This window comes from Cetorhinus maximus, chromosome 1 (genome assembly GCF_964194155.1).
Source record: "Cetorhinus maximus chromosome 1, sCetMax3.hap1.1, whole genome shotgun sequence".
Classification (NCBI taxonomy): domain Eukaryota; kingdom Metazoa; phylum Chordata; class Chondrichthyes; order Lamniformes; family Cetorhinidae; genus Cetorhinus; species Cetorhinus maximus.
The window spans coordinates 191,650,672-191,667,463 of record NC_135879.1 but is presented as its reverse complement, the minus strand read 5'-3'; the positions used below and the strand labels follow the sequence as shown (position 1 = coordinate 191,667,463).

The window sequence follows — 16,792 nt, the reverse complement described above, 5'->3', positions numbered from 1 at the left end:
TTTAACCACTTATTCCCTTATAACAAACATTTACATTCATTGCCCCGCATCAAAGACTTTATAACCATTTGTCAATCAAACTGTGAACTGACAGGCATCCCACTCTGATAATGATAGGTTGTGAAATCAGTCATGCAGCACAAATCCTATAAGTATAGCACTCAGGCTTATTTCAACAGATAGAGTGAAATAGCAAGCACTGAATTTTTAAAAAACATGCACACTGCTTGTCACAGTTTGCCAACACATAAACAACCCATTTATCCCAACTCTCTGCTTCCTGTTAGTTGACCAATCTTCTACCGATGCTAAAATGTTACCCCCAACAACATGGGCTCTCATTTTGTGTGGTACCTTATTTAATGCCTTTTGGAAATCCAAATACACCACATCTACTGGTTCCCCATTATCAACCCTGCTGGTTACTTCCTCAAAGGACTCTAATGTATTAGTCAAGTACAATTTCCCTTTCACAAAATCACATTTGACTCTGTCTGAATATGTAATGATTTTCTAAATGTCCTGTTATTTTATTCCCTCTTTAATAATAGATTCAAGTATTTTCCCAATGACAGATGTTAGACTAACTAACGTATAGTTTCCTGCTTTCTGTCCCCCATCTTTCTTGGATAGAGGCATTACATTTGCGGTTTTCCAATCCTCTGGGACTTTTTAGAATCCAGGGAATTTTGGAAGATTACAACCAGTACATCCACTATCTCTACAAGCTCCAGGTGCAGATGCTATACTGCCTGAACTCATTGGGAAACTGACACTCCTGCAGCATCTGCATGAACTTCTTTGTCTCTGATGGAGGGAGGGGGCAGTGTGCCAGGATATGTGTGATGCAAAGATTGTGACCCTGTACAATAATAAGGGCAGCCACCGTGATTGCAGAACTATTGAGCATCACCCTGCTAAGCATCATGGGAAAAGTATCTGTCCACGTTGCCCTTGTCAAGCTGCAGATCCTGGCTGAACACACCTATCCCAAAACCCAGTGTGGTTTCAGAACTGGAAGATCTACAATTAACATGAGCTTTTCAGTCAGGCATCTGCAAGAGAAATGCCGTGAACAAAGGAGATTGTTATGTATTGCTTTCATCGGTCTCACCAAGGCATTTGACCACGTGAACAGAGGTGGCCTATTTAAGCTACTGGAGAAAATTGGCTGCCCGCTGAAGCTGCTCAATGTGATCTCCTCTTCCCATGACAACATGATGGGTAAGGTCAGTTATGATGGGGGCAAAATTGAACCCTTTGACATCCACAGTGGGGTTAAACAGGGTTGTGCTCTGACACTGATACTCTTTGGCACATTCTTCTCTCTGCTGCTGTCTTATTCCCTCAGATCACCTAGAGAGGGCGTCCACTTCCATACCAGAACTGACGGAAAGCTGTTCAGCCATGCTCGCCTGAGATCCAAAGCAAAGGTGCATCAAGTCCTCATCAGAGAGTTGTTCAATGCCAGTGATGTTGCACTAACATTCCATATCAAGGAACACCTTCAACGTCAAATGGACAGATTCTCACACCCCTGCACAGATTTTAGTTTGACCATCAGCATCTGAAGGACAAATGTCATGGCCCAGGATGTTGTCATATCATCATCTATCAGCATTGACAATGTGATGCCAGAAGTTGTTGATAACTTCACATATCTTGGCTCCACAGTCACCAGCAATCTGTCACATGATGCTGAAATCAACACCCACATTGCAAAAGCTGCAGCTGTCATGTCCAAGCTGAATTGGAGAGTGTGGAACAACAGCAACCTGACTGAGAACACCAAACTGTGAGTCCACCAAGCCTGTGTCCTCAACGCACTCCTCTACAGTGGACAGCATATATTAAGCAGGAGAAAAGGCTGAACAGTTTCCACCTTCACTGTCTCAGACACATCCTTAGCATCCTTGGCAGGAACAAGGTGATCAGCTAAGAGGCCCTGGAGCGTTCTAATTCCATCAGCTTACACCCATTGCTAGGCCAATGATGTCTGTGCTGGTTCAGCCACGTTCATCAGATGGATGATGGCCATATACCAAAAGACCTTCTATATGTTGAACTGGTCACTGGGTCACGACCTTCTGGGAGTCCGTACCCCCACTCCAAGGACACCTGCAAGCAAGATATGATGATGGTGGGCATTGACACTAAGGGACAGTCAACGCTAGCTGTGACCTCTGGAGGTTGGCTGTTTGGAAGAGCATTAGAAGAGGTGGGCAGAAACAAAAAGCTCAGCTGGTGAGAAGAGGGGCCAGAGAAAACAGAGGCCAGTGAATCATGCACCTTCTCAGCCCACTGTCTTCCTCTGCAGCAAATGCAACAGAGACTGCCATGCCAGAGCAGGGCTCCTGAGTCACTCCAGGTGATGAGTAACACAGAGTTGACCACTTCGGCATAAGCCATCATCTTACAAGATGGAAGGCTGCCATCACAAACTCAGACCCATGTGAGATGCCCTCTGTTTGGGTGGGTGCAGGCAGTTTCACACCACTTGGCTTTGTTATTCTCCGATCAGTTTTTGGCTTCTTGTATGCTTTTAGTCAGCTGTCCAAGTATCTCATTATGTGGCCTGCTGTCAAGTCTTGTTTGATAACTCTTTTATGGCTCATCTTTGGATAATTTACGACACTAAAAGTGCTGTATTAATACAAGTTGTCGTTGCTAAGTTTTAGTGCATAGCATTTGAAAATCCAATTATTTCCTAAGAAAAACAAATTGGTATTCATGAACAAGCTTTTATTATTGCCTAGCCCAATCTATTTTAACAATAATATAAAATGATAATTGTTAATGTATACTACTGATGTTGTTGCATCTTACATCTTGTATAAAATGTTAGGACAAGATATTCAATGGATTAGAGCCAAAAAGCCTCGAGTACTCATTTTATTTTATTTTAAAACGCGTTTTGGAAATTTTCTTTTAACTGCCAGTATTTCTAAAGCTTTATTTTTCTGCTGTACGTAGCTGTCCTTTAGTAAGATAGAGGTAGAGGGAGGTAGTAGAGAAGGCATCAGAGCTCTTTGTACAGGGTGGCATGGTTTATGGGTTTCTCTGTGTTGCCAGTGCCATTTCATAATTAGCAAATAAGAGATGTACTTTATCATCTCGCATTGTTCCTACCAAATTTCCACTGGTAATAGTTGTGAACCACGATTTTCTGGTGTTTTTGGTATTTTCAAGTGGTAACTGGAAACTCAACTGAGGTGTATCAATATGGCAGAATTTAAAACCGATTGATTGGAACCAATTGGATAATTAAAGTAAAAATGTACTGTCAGTGACTGGCTTGTATTGACCAGGAGGACAGATCTGGGATAAATTGAATTTTCCCTTTCCCGAGGACAGGGTCTAAGGAATTTTCATGCTTGGGCAAGAGCATAAGAAACATATTCAAGATTAGAATCTTTCAGCCATGTGCTACAGGATTGCCCTACTCACCCATATACATAGCACACACAGGGTCACTTTAACCCTCTGTATGTTGCAGTAAAGCTACAAGGTTTCTTAATGGAAATTAAACCATAAGTACATAACCATTGAGCTTTACTGCATAACTTTAAGTATATATTTTAAATTATATACTGTTCCTATTGATGATCTAAACAATTTTGTGACTTCATGACAACGGAATAAGATTGGCTTAGTAACACCTTATGATCTGATAAGAGCTTCCTGTAACTGCATAATGAATTACATCTGCCCCCAATAAAATTTTACCAAACAGTTAATGGAATATCTTAAGTAACATTCAGATCTGAAGGTTGATTACAATTCAAACGCTGACCTGACCATGAATCTTAATTGGTTCACTGGCGAAAGAGAAATTTGGTGTCGGAGAAGTATAAACTATTCAGTTTGAAACATCTAAAAATTAAGCCAAGGTTCCCAAAGATCAGCTCTAAATTTTGACAAATGTCAGATGGGTTCATGGATTTTTTAGCCTGTGGCATAAAGCACAGAAAGGAAAAGTTTATTCCTGGGATGACCTTCAGAGCTATGTCTTCACGGTCACTCAGATTGTGCAACAGACTGTTTTTATATCAGTTATCGTATAAGTTGAACACTAATGGAAGATAAAAATGTTTTATTTATGTGTAAAGTCTGCTCCAGTAGCAGTGCCTCATCCAACGGCAGTAGGTATCAGCAAATCAAGAGGCGTGATGCTCGTCATTCTCCACCCATTGAAATCCATGTAACAAGCAATGTAATGATATTGATACACACTATGGCAGACAAGATACCTTGCCATTAGCCTGGATTTGGAAAAACCCACCACATAATTAGTTGGTTTGTATCTGTCAGCTCTCTACTAGGGAATGCTCCTCCCATTGCATTCCGCCCTTATTAGTGATGACCTCAAGTCGTTCTGCACTTTTAAGTAATGCTTATATTAGCTCTTACTTTCTTAGCACAGGATATACATTGTAGCTTGTACCCACACTGAAAAAGACCTTTTTCTTAAAACTGATGGCCAATAACAAACTAAAAAAATGGTCCCATTAAGGATGTCAAGCCACGTGGAGCTGGATTATAAGTAGTGAGGAGGGGCTTGTCAGGGAAAATTACTGACAGTTACCATGATTAAACTTGACTTGATTGCAATCTAAAAAAAAACAGTAAACAGCTACACAGTTTTAAGAGGGCCAATTTCAAGACAATGGTGGAGGAACTTGAATAGTTCAGCAGGAGCAGAAAACTTTAGTTGTGGAAAGTGCCATCAGAACATGCAAGATAAGTACAATTCAAGGACTAGTAAATGCACATTAAAGAAGTTTTAGCCTAAATGGTTTAATAAGACAATACAAAGAGATATAAGAAAGTAAAACCTGCTCCACAAAGCCAAAGGAGAAAGGGATAGAACCTTGAAAAGAGTCGAAATAAGGCAGCTAGAAAGGTAAAGAGGGGAGTAGAAATGAGGAATAAAAACAGAGAAAATACTGAAAGTACACAGCAGGTCGGGCAGCATCTGAGGAGAGAGAAACGGGAGGAATTTTCCAGCCCTGCCAACAGCGGGTTTTATGGCGAGCAGGAGTGGAAAATTCAGAGAGAGGGCAAAAGTTGAAATGCTGCCGACAGGAAATCAATTCATAATATCCCCCCCCCCCACACCCCCCCCCACCTCCACGACTTTCATGGCGGGCTGTTGGCAGCTCAGGTTTCCCGCTGATCCATATCGGGAACACGATTTGCATGCATTACCACATCATGAATACTCATTAAAAACGCTTTTCACTGGAATCATGTTCCCCCTTCCAATTACGTGCCATGCCAGCGGAAAATTAGACCAGTCTAAATCAAGTTTGGAAATGACTGACATGGAGCTGTCCGCCATCACTCACTCATGACTTCGAGGTGAGTGCAATGTTCAAAGCCTACCTGCAACAGCGCTGCTCTGGTTTCTCAACAATGGCAGAATAATGCTACACTAGTGGAGCCGTAGGGTTGGTCTGCTCATGGTGGGTGCCTCTGTACTCCAGGAGGACAGCACTCAAGTGTGTGCTGTGGGTCTCAGGCACGGCTGCACTCTGAAACAGAGACCAGCATTGCGACTGGGCAGGAGGAAGGATGGCGGAGACATGAGGGACAAAGGGGGATGGTGGGGCTGAAGTGGGGGGTGGTGGGGCGATGGTAGGCAGAGTGTAGACTGAGGGTGGGGAAGCTGGGCCCCAACATGGAAGACTAGAATGCAAACACAGAAGGGAGTGGATGGGAATTGAACTGTATTAATGGGAGGGGATGCAGGCAGAGTCCAGAATAGGAGGGGGTGGGTGTTGTGTTAGTGTAACACAAGAGGGATGAGTTGCACAGAGGCTAATGAGGGGGCGCAGGTGGTGGAGGGAAGGGAGGCTGTGTTGTGATCAGTCATGATGGAATGAGAGAGCTCACTGAAAGACAGTAATAGTCCCTGTCCTGCAGCGAAGAGGTCGAATGAGAGATTAAAGGCAGTTCTGGGGCTTTGTGGACCTCATAGTCAGGGTGAGAGATTGGAGACAGTCCTGAGGCTTGTGGATCATGCTACAGGGCTATGCATGGCATAGACCCTCTCCAGGGAGGGGCAAGGCCTGTGTGCTCAGTTAGGATAAGGCACAGCCTGGTGTGCAGCACATGGTCATTGCCCTACGGTCAGTGGTGATGGGGTTGTCTGGCCCGGTACTGGGCTGCAGATAGGATGGTCATGGTTAGGGGAGGCATTTGCAGCCTGTAAATTGGGAAAAGGTAATAAAGCTCTCCTGGGTGATCCTCCTCTGTATGTCACTGTGCACACAACCTCGAGATGGGTAAGGATGAGGTCCATATGGGACAAGGGGACATAAACAGTGATGGGTTCAGTGGGGAGGGCTGGAATGTCCACCACAATGACAATGGGATCAAGGGTTACTGTGGGAGGCTGGAGAATAACCCGAGGGAAGTCTACCTGCACATTGTGAGGTTCCAGGAAGATTGGAGGGACGTGAACACTGACAGGGGGAGAGTCAAAGCCGGTCTTGAAATAGAAATGCAGCACCACCATCTTGAAACCCCAAGTTATTGCACAGTTTAAACATGAAACTGGGAAAGAATCTGCACAGGAAGGGTCTGAGATAGTGTGGGAGGAGCACATGCTAGACAAAGGGGATCTTTCAGAGGTCATCCTCAAACTATTTAGAGTCACAGCACTGAAATAGAGTCAGAGCTGAGAGAAAAGAGGAAGACTTCTTTGAGAAGGTACAATTGGGGCCATTGTCTTTTGGTGCACTTTAACGAGAGACTGCAGGAGTCATTGGCTTCACAATACAGTCACTCCATTTGAGCATTAACAGAGGGGTATGTGAGAATGGAAAATGCAGGCAACTGCTAAGGAAGCACAGCTGCTGCATATCTGCCAGATCATCAATGAAAGCCTCTAATGTGCTTTCTCCAATTGGCATGGATAACGAGCCAAAGGGCATCCAGTCATTGCTGAAGTGATGGACCCCACCAATGCCTATAGTGATAGAGTGTAGGTCTGAGCACAAAGCCAGCAGGATCTGCTGGACAAAGGTCTCTAAGGTGGTCACCAACCTTCCCATGGAGATCTTGAGGTGCTCACATGTCAGAGCCACGACATCGGAAAGAACACGGGCAGACTCCTCCATCCTTCGCTCTAGTCTGTTGGCTGCCTCTTGCAACTCTACCTGATTTTCCGCCACCTGCCGTTGCACCTTTAGAGATGGCCACTTGCAGGGGATCATCAGCTGACTCAGACTCAGTGGGTGTCTGATCTCCAGCAGTCCTCTGAGTGCTAGAGACCGGGATTGTAACTGCCTACGACTGCTGCAGAGACGTGTCAGTGAGGTGTTCCCCAAAATATGACCCTGAGCCTAATCCAGATCCCACCGGGGTGTGTCTCTGCGCTGCTGGAGGGTGGAGGTGAATGCATCGTTGGTTCTTCATCTGATGCATCCTCAGCAACCTCCTCTGAGGTGGCCTGGAGCTCTGCCTGGGCCTGTTGGTGCCTGTAAGAGAGAGAGAAGATAGATTCATAAACAGGCAGAATACAACATTGCATGTTGCCATGAAATTAACATATTTTTTCATAATATTTTTCTGGTTTATTGTGAAGTAGATTTATGGGGGTAAGTATAGTTGGGTCTGTACATGATTTAATTACATTTTGTAGTCAAGCAGACTGTACGTTTTAAATCATCAAAAGAAGCTAGGTGCTTGACATGCTAATGAGTAAACATGGATGCTGGCTTAGCATGTAAGGTTTGAAGGGAATTTGCATTTTTTAGATAAATGAAGGGATATTTGGATTTCAAAAGGATCTTAGTTGGTTTACAACTAGCCAGTTAAGCAAGGCTAAGGAATGCATTTATATTTCTCAAAGGTTACTGGCAATATTGGCCCCATGAAAGTTTTTATGTTATGAGGAAGATATCGTTTCAAAGATATATGGAACAATAGGATTTACATATTAAAAAGACAGAAATATATGTAAAGGAGAATGAAAGGCTATGTGTTAGAAGACCATTTAAGATCTATCAAGAGTGTGTGAAATAGCCTTAATGAAGCCTCCAGCATTTGTGCATAAGTCTGCTGTCTAACTAAACTGAAGCTGGAGAAAAGCCATTTAGAATTCCATCGTCCAGGGTATTGTGTTAACTTGCTGAGTTTGTTTTAAATCTAAAGTCTATTTTTGGACCGTTGCCTTAAAGGGAGTGTAACTGGGAGTCAGGTTAATTAGGAATTTAAGGAGTTATCATAGTAGTAATTGTAGTCCTATGTACTTGACATCTTTTATTTTGTTAATAAATATTTTAATTTAATTTTTAAAAGCTCTGAAGTTCTTGGTGGACTTATTACCTCTGAATACTGTGCACACATCTTGTAATAAATACAAATTGCAAAACCATTGTGATAGTGCAACCAAGCTTCCCTCGTGGATATTGTCCACCTGGCAAGCACCATCTGCCACATCATAGCACTGTGATTATCAGGATGTGATCAACTCATGGAGGGCTCATTCATACTGGCTTGCTGGAGCGATCTTTGTCTTTGCCTGCCAGCGCAGCGGCATCCTCCTCAAACGGGGACAGCTCCTGGATGTCTGCCTTCCCTCCTCCCATCTGGGATATCACCCTTCGGTTGTGGGTGAGCTTGGCCTGCATGAAGGTAAATGGAATGGAACATGATGAGAAGAGATGGAGGAGAGGTTGGGAAGCATGCATGCCCGCTGTGTGTGCTGGGCTCTCCCCAGTAGGGGCTGAGGATGGAGTTTGTGCAGCATGATAGATGAGATGCTGGTGATGTTAAAGTGTCCATGAGACAATCAGTGCTGATGTGTCCCATGCTAATATTGTGTGAGATCCCTGAGCAGTGTAACCCTTTGAGTGCATGATGCCATTATGAGAGTGTGAGATTGGAATAAGCTGAAGATTGGGTGAGATCGTTCATCTTCTTCCTGCACTGGCGGCGTTTCTCGGGCGAGTGCCCGACGAGCTGACCTCGCTTGCAACAGCCTCCCAGGCTGGCGAGGTGAGGTTGGTTGGTCCCCTGGAGCCATCCCTCAGGTAGAGGACAGTCCGGTGCTGGCGGACTCCACGGACGAGGGTCTCAAAGGAAACTGGGAAAGTGGGAGCAGCTTTTTTCTTCGGTAGAGCCGTATCCAGAATTTTCTTCACACAGCTGGCCTACTGAGAGAAATGTGTGGGTTCAGGTAGCATTTAAATGCAGTGCCCGGACCTTCGACCCCATTAGGTAACAGCAGAGTGGATAAATCAGTGCCTGCTCTGCCATGCGATTTGGAGAGCTACTTGCCAATGCATAATTAATTTGTTTCTGAGTGTGAAATGAGGCGTGATTTCCTGCCCCACCACCCAGCGGGAAACGCGCCGTGAACTCTGCCCACCACCACACTTACAGTCTCTAGAACGGAAACTTTCGCCCAACGTTTCAGCTCTGTGAACTTCCATCAGGAAGTTCTGAAAGTGTCCACTAGAGAAGAGAAAATAAAAAAGTTGTACAATTAAAGTTATTAACCAATTTTCACACAGCATTGAGATGAATAAGTAGATAACCTGTTTCAGTGATCTTGTTTGAATCTAAAGAGGACCAAACAATGACTTAGAAAGAATTGATGTAATAGTGGCTGACATAATTTAATACAAACAGGCAATGCAGATTGGTAAAAAGGGGAAGAGTTAGGAGGAAAAACTGGAAAAAATTGTAATTTTCAAACTTGAAAGAAGGCAACAAAGCAAGGATTTCATAAAGGTCTCCCAGATAGCAAATTGTATAGAAAAGATACATTTTGAAAACTACTTCACATTAAACCATAGCAGTAGGACAAGAGGCAAATGCAAACTTAGTACATTCTAATCACAATGCCATCTGGTCACTTCTTTTGTCCTCTGCTTTTTCCACACCCTTCCTGACTGCTTGTCTCCATGCACTCCAGTCAGCAGCAAGGACTTTCAATGCACTGACTCTGATCCCAGTCAATTTGAAGAGTCGCATGCAGACATCCTTGTATTGTAGATGTGGACGATCTGTGGTTCTTGTGCCAATATAAAACTCGCTAAGATGGCACCAAATGTTATTCATATCGTCTTATGACTTTGTGAAGCCCAGTAGGATAAACAATGTTAGTTCTCAATGTTGGCCCAAATTTCCCGTTTCACACCCTACCTCAAAAGATGGATTTCATTTCTGCTTAATGTTTCATCCAGTGGCCTGAGTGTAACTAGAACTGATAGGTAACTTCTTACAGTTCTGTCATTCTTCCAATTTCCTCTTGACATTGATTTCTAATAGTAATATGTATCATCAACAGTGCTCTGCTTAACTACTTGACTACTGAATATTTCCTTATTTCATAATTCAAAAGAATTCATTTTTATGAACATTTTGTTTGCTAAAAATTATTTATAGATTTGCCCTACATTATAACAGTGACTATACTTCAAAAGTATTTTATTGATTGTGAAGCGCTTTGGGTGTTTTGAGGACATGAAATGCAATATTTAAATACAACTTATATCAGTGTAACTTATATATATGGTTAAATTTTATGAATACTACAGAAAATCTGAATATGTGATTATAGGGCAATAGAACATATTCTAGATCAATAAGATTTGAAGTACTTCATGTTGTTTTACATCAATATAATATGCTGCATTATACCTTGCTACCCAAGACCAATAAAACATCCTTCCGTATAATGTACTGTTGGCAACCAACCTCATACCTTATCTTGTAGTGCATCTACAGTCGTAAGTCAATGTAAGATCAGACTGTGTGGCATATTCTAGAGCGATATTGCATCCTGCAGTATAACATGCTATTCTAGATCAATACAATATTCTGCTACATAGCATTTTGTGGTAGATTGATGTGTTATCATGTAGTGCAGCAAGCTTTTCAAGATCAATATAATACCTGACAGTAGATCAACAGGTCAAGTCTAACATACTGATCTAGATCAATATAAATATCCTACAGTATAACTAATATTTTAGATCAATATAAAATCCTGCAGTGTAGCATTTTCATTTATACCATTGAGATATCCTGCAGTACAACAGATTTGTCTAATGCAACAGAACCTTCAGCTTGTGTGTGTGTTGATGTGATAAACATAGTACAATATAGTTTAATAGATTCATCTATATCAAGGTATGATTCTGTCGATCTAAAGTAGTTTGTCATGCTATAGAATTACACAGTGATCTAGGACAATATGTTAAAATGTTAATACTTCCTCCAATATTATTTATTACCAATGTGTGAAAGAAAAATGCCTGGACACTAGTATATTAAAAATTAAATATTACCTGGATAATAAGAAAACATTTCCAGTGCAAAGTAAGCAAAGGTATATAAGCTATATTAAGAGAAAAAGAAGAATGAGGAAAGGAGTGAGCCCACTGATCATATGAGGGCATGATAAACTTCATATAGACTGTCTGAGGCTGAACCAGTCTGTTCACAACCTCAGTGTCATATTTGGCCACAAAGCTGCACCATCACGAAGAGTGCATATTTCTACCTCTGAAACGTTGTCCACCCCTGCCTCGGCTCTTCTGCTGCTGAAACCCTCATCCATGTCTTTGTTACCTCCAGGCTTGGCTATTCCAACCTGGCCAGCCTCCCACATTCCATAGTCTACAAACTTGAGATCATCCAGAATTCTGACACATGCCCCATTCATTTATCAGCCCTGCATTTGCTGACCTACACCACTCTCTGGTTAAACAACATCTCACCCTTGATTTCAAATCCCTCCATGGCCTTACCCTCCCTATCTCTGTAATCTCCTCCAGCCCTACAACCCTCCAACATATCTGTACTCTAATTCTGGACTCATGAGCATCCCTGACCTTAATCGCAAATCATTTGTGGCCGTGCCTTCAGCTGCCTTAAGCTCTGGAATACCCTCCCTTAAGCTCAACACCTCTCTGCCTCGCTTTCCTCCTTTAAGACATACTTCATTGACCAAGATTTTGGGCACCCACCCTAATATTTCCTATCGTGGTTCGGTATCATACTTTGTTTTATAATGCCTCTCTGAAACACACCTTGGGACATTTTATTACTTTAATGGCACTATATAAATGCACATTATTGTTGTTGTTACTGGACAGACTGCAAAAGTATTAAATTAGTTTTTAATCTCAGCTTTTACACTAGAAGAGACCAGTAATTTATGTGATCTATGCAAGGGAACTTGAAGGTATTGCAACGGCAAGTTGTGACACCACTTACATTACTATCAGCATGCTTGCTGAACAGTTGTCTAAATTTAAGGTAAATAAATCTCAGGAGACTGATAAAATATGACTGACAATTCTTAAGAAACCAAGGGTGAAAATTGCACAAAATCTTGTCAATCAAACCTACATGGTTTTCTTTGAGTGTGTGATAAAGGGGTGTGATGAGGTAAGGCAGTACATGTTTGGATTTCACTAAGGCCTTTGGCACAATTCTTAAGGAAAGTTTGGTACTAAATGTAAAGGAAGTGGAATTCAAAGGAAATATCCTACAACGGTTATGCAATTGGCTGATCAGTAGAACCCAGAGAGTGATGGTACTGGGAAGTTACCATCTTGGAAAATGGCACTAGTGGGGTTCCACAGGGTCATAATTGGGATCTTTGTTACGGAACCTCTGCATAAATGACCTGGAGCTAGAAGGTCACAAGCACAGTGGTTACATTTGCACCAGGTACAAAGCTAATGAAGGTAAATAACTACAAAGCTGAACAGGTTAAATGACATTGGATTAAATTTGAAAATACTTTGAAATTAGGCAGACAAATGGCAGATGAAATTCCGGTGTAAAAAAGTGCAAGCTACTTCACATGGAGACAAAACATTCAGGAAGAGAATATTATTTAATTGGATAGAAAATAATGTGTATGGAAAATGAAACATATCTGGGCTCCTGCCTGACAGCAAATTGAAGCTACCAATACTCATTAGCAGTGAGTAAAGAAATCAAAAGCTTAAAAGGCCAAAATTGAGTTTTAATAGTGAGGTAATTCTGCTGCTTTATAAATCACTGATGTGACCACGCTTAGAATATTATGTGCAGTCTTGGTCACCATAATACAAAAAGGATATTTCAGCTATTGGGAGGATACAGAAGGGGGCAACCAGAATGATTGAGAGGGTGGAGGCAATGGATTATGAGGACTGATTATGTAAATTTGGAACGTTGAGAGTTGATATGATTGCTGTTTATCAGGTTCTAAAATCATTAGATTTCTTTCAGAAACAAATATTTTAGAATATGATATTTGAGACATGAAATATGATAAGTATAGCAAATTTGAGAGAAACAGATGGCTTTGAAATTATGGTTCCCAAAGCTTTTCACACTGGGAGCTTCCCTTGCTTCATTTTTGAGTATGTTATAGATAAATTGATAGAGATTGGTTGCTATGATTAGTCAATTCCAATATTGTATCATGCGATTACCAAGATAGTAGAAGATAAATGAGATGAACCTCCTGCCTCCATATTATTACCACATGCTACCTTTGGCCTATGCTCACCTATTTCCCATTTCCTAATCCTCTCTCCCTTGACTTCCCAGCACACTGATTTAACATATAAGCTGACAGAGCCCAGTTCCTCTTGGCAACCACATTCCATTGAGGCCCAAGTACAAACTTAGGGTGCTCTCAGGTCTTGTCTTTTGGTGTGCGAGGCCATTGCACAGGTTATTTTGTGTTCATTCCTAGGTGTTGTAGAATTCAAGCCCCATTGTGTCAAAGTAGTGCTGATAAAGTAGTGAAGCTTTAAGGTCGATTATTTTTTTTTTGCAAAAACAACCTTTGGGAATTAACAAACACACCACAATGGCATGGCTAAAATACATTTGTGTTTTCCTTATTACTGGAGTGTTTCATAAAAGTAAAACAAAAGAAAAAATAGAATAAATTTTATTTATCTTTAATAGTTGATGCAGCAGCAAGCAACAATAATGGCATCAGTTGCCCAGGGAGGTTACCTGAACCCGATGGCAGCGTTTGCAGCAGCACAGATGCAGCAGATGGCAGCCTTGAATATGAATGGACTGGCAGCTACACCTATGACACCAACATCAGGTATGTCTGGCAATATTATCTCTTGATAAGAATCAGGCTCCTACCATGTTGTTCAAAGCATGTCAGTAGCCACAAATGGACAAATCTTTATATATACTGTAATGTTGTTCTCCTTTTCTGAAAGATTTTACTTACGTTGAGATGCAGTTTCAGAGGAGACAGCAGTCCGCTGCGGGGTACTGCATCCAAGTTAAGTTTTTGAACTGTTTGCCTGGACAGTATCATCAGGCAATGAAGGTCCTTACAACTAAGTCCAGTCTTCCCAGCTAAGTCCAAACATGTCCTCACCTGAGAGCTAGTGGCATGCATTTTTCCAGGAGCATATTATCGAATATTGAACATGAGCAGGTCCCTCTGGCAGATTTATTCCCTCCTAAGCCTTTGATGTACTAAAGCCAATCTATGGCAAACCCAAACCAGCCTTGCTGAGATCAACTAACTCAGCACAGCCCAGAGATCAATGTAAGGAATAAAGAATACACTTTATAGCGTATGTCATAATTGGTGTTACTACAAAGCTGCAGATATTGAAAGCATCAAGCTAAAGCCCCTTCCAAAAAGAATGTAACATGAAATTTTTTGTTGATTTCTCCAGAGGGTTAGCAATCTCACCCATGCCATCAGGAAATTTATTGAGCAGAAGTATAAGGTGTAGAACTGTAGGATGAATCACTTCAGCATACATTCCTTGGTTCCTACATATAAGTGCAAATTATTCCATAAGAATCATTTCCCATGGACATTACATTAGACCTTGTCTTTGGGAAATAGTATTAAAATGGGTGATGTGGAACCAGCAGCCAGTTTTACATCGCTTCTGAAGTCGATATAAATAAGCAGTTACCATGTAAAATCAAGGTTTCTACATTGTCTGAACATTGGTGCCCACGGTATAAAGTAGTTTGTTTAGTTGGGAGATAGGTTGGTGGTGATCGCATTTTTCAGTTGATGCATGAGTGCTGAGTGGCACTTAAACAGAGACAGATGCAGGAGCCCCACATCTCTTTCTTCTTCACCAATGCTACAGATTTATATTGGGCCATTGCTCCAAGAGTCCTGCTTCCCACTATCCACAGATTATCAAGCACTTTTACCAATATCCATCTCTTCACGTACCCCTTCTCCCCTCCCCCACTTTTCCCATCTTGATAACTAACAGATCTTTACTGTGAAGGCAATGCTCTCTTGATTTTGTATTTTTGTATTTGTTACAGTGATCTTTACCTCACAACATCCTGAAGTATAAATGCAATTTGAAGAAGACTCATTTAGTCTTGGAGTTGTTTGAGGATTATTTCCAATTTTCTTTTGTAGAAACCCATAGGGGAAAATGCTGCTTTATTGCACTACAAACGCAAATTGCTCTGTATGACAGAAATCAATAACCTGACATTATTTCACAAAATTATTGGGAAGCAAAAAACTAATACTAGCTCTTCTGATGACAGTGGGTAAGTGCATTGCTGGATATGCTACTGAGTCATAGCATTCAAAAAGGTACAGTTCCCCTGCTGGTATTGAGCTAGCTGATCTTAGCTGAAGCAGCATTTGGCATGCTATAGGTGACCTTGGAACCCTTGAACTGGGAAGGGGACAAACCAGCTAGGATTCCAATTCAGAGAATTGTGTTTAACGAATGCAGACAGCAGGTGAGAACAGAATCGTGCTTCCCTGTGACACACTCAAGGATCAAATAGTCAACGAACACTGCTAAAGCATGAAGAATGAATGGTCACTTGAATGAGGGCTGCCAGTGCCCATGCAACTGCACTACAACAAAAGCCAAGATGGAGGCCAAGCAATAAAACATCTGGTACAAAAAGCAAAACCTGAATGCAATTAATTCTTTAACATATTCAAGGTAAGTTGTGACTCTGCCTGAGAGAAAGATTGGATGCTAAAGAATCTGATACTTTTTGTTATTTGCAGTGCATTGAACTTTTGCCAAATTTTTCTTTAACCATCTGCTAATTGAGCACTCTGTCAGTCAGTTGGAAAGCAACTCATTTCAGAGACACAATCATTCTTGGCTTCACGCAGGATGTTATTAAAGTCCTTTTGACTACAGACGAGTTGGCATCAACTATGATTGCGTTACGCACAGAGCACATTTTGTGATAATTAAGACTCATGCATGCTGTAAAGGTGCAGACAGATTGGAAGCAAAAATAAGTACTAGTTTGGAGGCATTTAAATAATGTAAGTGACAACTTGGAAGCCTCCTTAGTCATTAGCAAGCTCCTCTTCATGTAGGGCAATTATCTTAGTAGGTCAAATTTTTAAGAATATTTGCTTTTAAACTACCAAGCTTCACCCAGAGTTTTTCTGTAAGATATTTTCCGTCCTTTCCTTTCTTAACCTTGGGTCTGAGCAACTCCTTGTTTCCAACAATCTTAATCTCACACGTGTCGGTGCAGACTCGATGGGCCGAAGGGCCTCTTCTGCACTGTGTGATTCTGTGATTCTATTTTGGTTATCTTTGCCTTTCCTCTGCTGAATTAATTCCCCTCCTTTATCCTTAAGCCTCTCTTCATATAAACTCTCCTAATTATATTCAAGGTCACCTCCTTTGACCTTGCAGTCTCCCATGGCATCTCTACTTCCACTTGCCTACATTATAACAATGGCTATGTTTGAAATTCGTTGGCCGTGAAATGTTTTAGGAAGTCCAAAGGAGAAGCAAGGTGCTATATCAATGCAGATAGTTCG

General features: G+C 41.6%; 1 protein-coding gene across 1 annotated transcript in view; it reads left to right on the top strand.

Annotated features, from left to right (window-relative positions):
- celf4 (CUGBP, Elav-like family member 4) overlaps window positions 1-16,792 on the top strand; it is a 1,291,869-nt gene that overhangs the window by 1,145,855 nt on the left and 129,222 nt on the right. The window contains exon 7 of the mRNA XM_078551435.1: window positions 13,936-14,083. Coding sequence (XP_078407561.1) covers window positions 13,936-14,083 — 148 coding nt within the window. The remainder of the gene's footprint in view (window positions 1-13,935; window positions 14,084-16,792) is intronic.